Source organism: Nicotiana sylvestris, chromosome 4, assembly GCF_000393655.2.
Source record: "Nicotiana sylvestris chromosome 4, ASM39365v2, whole genome shotgun sequence".
NCBI classification, from domain to species: domain Eukaryota; kingdom Viridiplantae; phylum Streptophyta; class Magnoliopsida; order Solanales; family Solanaceae; genus Nicotiana; species Nicotiana sylvestris.
In genome coordinates, this window is record NC_091060.1 from 123,146,113 (window position 1) to 123,149,995 (window position 3,883).

Sequence of the window (3,883 nt, forward strand, 5' to 3'; positions counted from 1 at the left end):
CTTATAGGTATGGTATCTAAATGCAGAAATGATTCTGAAGTTTCCTATAGACATTGTATCTATCTTCTGAAATTTCCTATAGATATAGCATCTAAATGCAAAAAACTGATTCTGAAACATCCTATAGACATGGTATCTAAATGCAAAATGATTCTGAAATTTCCTATAGACATGGTATCTAAATGCAAATATGATTCTAAAATTTCCTATAGACATGGTATCTAAATGCAAAAATGATTCTGAAATTTCCTATAGATATAGTATCTAAACGTGGAAGTGATTTAAAACTTTATAGGCGTGATTTAAAAATGCAGAATTGATTTTGAAACTTTGTGGGCATGATTTAAATGCATCAATGAATCTTGACGGGATATTGATAACTATTTTGACCCTATAGGCATGTTATCTACCGTACATAGTAACAGAATGTATTGAAACAAATACCTATAGGCATGTTATCTACTGCATGCAGTAACAGAATATAACTGAACAAGTAAATAACCTATATGCAGAACATCTAACATATAGTAGTGAAAAATATTTGAAAGAAACGGGCACCTAAAGCAAGTTTTCTACCCCATTCTCATGCAAACAATAAACTAGGCCTAGTTTTCCCCAATTCACTATTGCTCCATCGTCATTACAAATCATTATTACAGATCATAGGCAAATGAATAGATTCCAAAGTCTATAACTATAGGAGGCCTGTAGCAGGCCCAATGCATCCAAATAACTAAACCTTCAAACCATAACATCTCCAAAGCTCAGAGATATACAACAACCATTGCCAAATTACAAAGAACCCAAATCTCTAGTGCGTCAGAGTTTCCAAGGGCTTCAAGAACCCAGGGCAGTGCTCATACTAGAGAACAAATGTTCAGAAGCAGTTCATAAAGGATTGGAAACCAGTCCCAATGTGTCAAAGTTCAGAAGAGTCTTAGGTACCCTAAGTAGTGCTCATATTGGGGGTGGCAAGACCTTAGATTACTAAGAGTAGGAGTTGAAAATAATATGTGAAAATAGGAGATAGTTTCAGTTTTTAGAAAAATAGTTTGGATATTAGAAGTAAATAGGGACAGATTACCAGATTACAAGAAGCAGAAGGAGTTCAGCCCTGAATCTCAGCAATCAAACAACAAACAGGACAGGGTAACAATTAATTTGAACAAGGTTTCACATGGCCTTAATCTATTCGCTATTACTAGGTGAACACATAGGCATACATTAATCAGAGAACAATATGCTAGGATCAAATTACTAATCAGACAATCATAAAGAAAGGTAATGCTTAGCCTTATGCAGATATGGAGGCAGGACTTAGCCTCATACAAGATTTGAGACACAGATTAGTCTAATGCAAAGAGGAGGCAATGCTTAGCCTTATATAGATATAGATGTAGGGCTTAGCCTCATGTAAGATTTGAGACAGGGCTTAGTCTCATGCAAAGAGAATCCAGTGCTTAGCCTTATACAAATAGGGAGGCAGAGCTTAGCCTCATGCAAGATCTGAGACAAGGCTTAGTCTCATGCAAAGAGAAGGCAGTGCTTAGCCTTATGCAAATAGGGAGGCAAGGCTTAGCCTCATGCAAAATTTGAGACAAGGCTTAGTCTCATGCAAAGAGAAGCCTCTTGGTTTAACCCTTTTGTTGAAAGCTCTGACATTCTATTCTGATACAGCTGACCATGACACACTGCATTCATCCTCTTTTCATCTATGAGGGCTAGTTGCTCATAGCAGCTCCTTATCCATTCTGCATCATTGAGTTTGGCTTCTTGTATAATTCTTAAAGAAGGAATTTCTACCTCGGCTAGATTGACAGCTTCGGTACCATAAACTAGTAAATAAGGGGTTGCCCCAGTTGATATGCAGACCATAGTGCAGTATCCCAATAGGGAAAAGGGTAACTTCTCATGCCATTGTTTGTGATTTTCTACCATCTTCCTTAGTATTTTCTTGATGTTCTTGTTGGCAGCTTCCACAACTCCATTAGTTGGTGGCCTGTATGTTGTAGAGTTCTTGTGCTTGATTTTGAAGGTTTCACACATGGCTTTCATCAAATCACTGTTGAGATTGGCCGCATTATCAGTGATAATGGACTCGGGAACCCCAAATCAGCAAATAATACGATCCTTGACGAAATATGCTATGATTTTCTTGATTACAGCTTTATATGATGCAGCCTCTACCCATTTTGTGAAGTAGTCAATAGACACTAAAATTAACCGGTGCCCGTTTGAAGCTGTAGGCTCGATCGGATCGATGATATCCATTCCCAAGCAACAAAAGGCCAAGGTGCGCTTGTTGTGTTGAGCTCATTTGGTGGTACCTTTATCATGTCTGCATACTCCTGGCATTGGTGGCATTTCTAAACATATCGGATGCAATCCGTTTCCATGGTCATCCAAAAATATCCAGCTCTATGTATCTTCTTGGCTAGAATAAAACCATTCATATGTGGTCTGCAAGTTCTGGCATGTATCTCCTCAAGCAATCTGGAAGCCTCCTTTGTGTCAATACACTTTAACAACCCCAGATTAAGAGTTCTTCTATACAGGGTCCCTCCACTTTAAAAGAAGTGATTGGACAACCTCCGTAGTGTGCGTTTCTGAGTATGGTTTGCCTATTCTGGATATTCTCCTTTCGACAAATATTCCTTGATGTCGTGGAACTAAGGTTTTCCATTCGTTTCTTCTTCAACATGAGCACATCAAGACGACTGGTTATGGATTTTCACCATGATGGGATTGATGAAATTCTTGTCTAGATGTTGTATAATTGATGATAAGGTGGCCAGTGCATCAACGAACTCATTTTTAATTTTGGGCTCTTATTTGAATTCTATCTTTGTGAACCTCTTATTCAATTCCTGCACATGATACAAGTATGGTATTATCTTGGTGTTTTTCGTAGCCTATTCTCCTTGAACCTGATGTACCAGAAGATCCGAATCGCCAATTACAAACAACTCTTGTATATTTATATCGATGGCCAAATTGAGCCCAATGATGCAAGCCTCATATTCTGCCATATTGTTGGTGCATGGAAACCTAAGCTTTGCGGATACCGAGTAATGTTGACCTATTTCTGATACTAAAACTGCTCCAATGCGCACTCTTCTGAAGTTTGTAGCCCCATCAAAGAACATTCTCCAACCATCGTAGGCTTCAGCAATGTCCTCTCCTACGAATGATACTTTTTTATCAGGAAAATACGTTTTTAATGGTTCGCATTTTCCTTCCACATGATTTTCAGCAAGATGGTCTGCCAATGCTTGTCCTTTGACCGCCTTCTGAGTTACATAGATGATATCAAACTCACTTAACAATAACTGCCTCTTGGCTAACTTCCTGGTTGGCATGGGCTTCTGAAAGATGTACTTCAGAGGGTCCATCCTGGATATGAGGTATGTGGTGTAGGCACAAAAGTAATGCCTCAATTTCTGGGCTGTCCAAGTCAAAGCGCAGCAGATGTGTTCCAGCAGAGAATATCATACTTCATAAGGTGTGAACTTATTACTCAAGTAGTATATGGCTTTTTCCTTTCTTTTTGTCTCGTCATGTTGTCCCAAAACACATCTAAAAGCTCTATCTAATATGGACATATAGAGTAGCAAATGTATCCCAAGTTCTAGCGGGACTAGGATTGGTGGTGTGGATAGGTATTCCTTGATTTTGTCAAAAGCCTTCTAAAAATCTTCGGTCCAACTCATTTTAGCATCTTTCCTCAACATTTCGAAGATGGGTTCACATATTACCGTGGATTGTGCTATGAAGCGGCTGATGTAGTTGAGGCGTCCTAGAAAGCTCATCAGGTCCTTTTTGCTCTTTGGTGGTGGTAACTCTTGGATAGCCTTAACTTTGGACGGGTCCCACTCAATTCCTC

General features: G+C 38.9%; 2 protein-coding genes across 2 annotated transcripts; both read right to left on the reverse strand.

Moving 5' to 3' along the window:
- Positions 1 to 1,581: 1,581 nt before the first annotated feature.
- Positions 1,582 to 2,046, reverse strand: LOC138890100 (uncharacterized). Its single transcript, XM_070173457.1, has one exon. The coding sequence runs from the start codon at positions 2,044 to 2,046 to the stop codon at positions 1,582 to 1,584; it is 465 nt and encodes a 154-aa protein (XP_070029558.1).
- An 866-nt stretch (positions 2,047 to 2,912) lies between these two features.
- LOC138890101 (uncharacterized) lies at positions 2,913 to 3,392 on the reverse strand. Its single transcript, XM_070173458.1, has one exon. The coding sequence runs from the start codon at positions 3,390 to 3,392 to the stop codon at positions 2,913 to 2,915; it is 480 nt and encodes a 159-aa protein (XP_070029559.1).
- Positions 3,393 to 3,883: the final 491 nt, after the last annotated feature.

Coding starts and splice junctions, on each gene's coding strand:
- LOC138890100 (XM_070173457.1), bottom strand. CDS start 2,046: ATGTGTGAAACCTTCAAAATCAAGCACAAGAACTCTACAACATACAGG.
- LOC138890101 (XM_070173458.1), bottom strand. CDS start 3,392: ATGGACCCTCTGAAGTACATCTTTCAGAAGCCCATGCCAACCAGGAAG.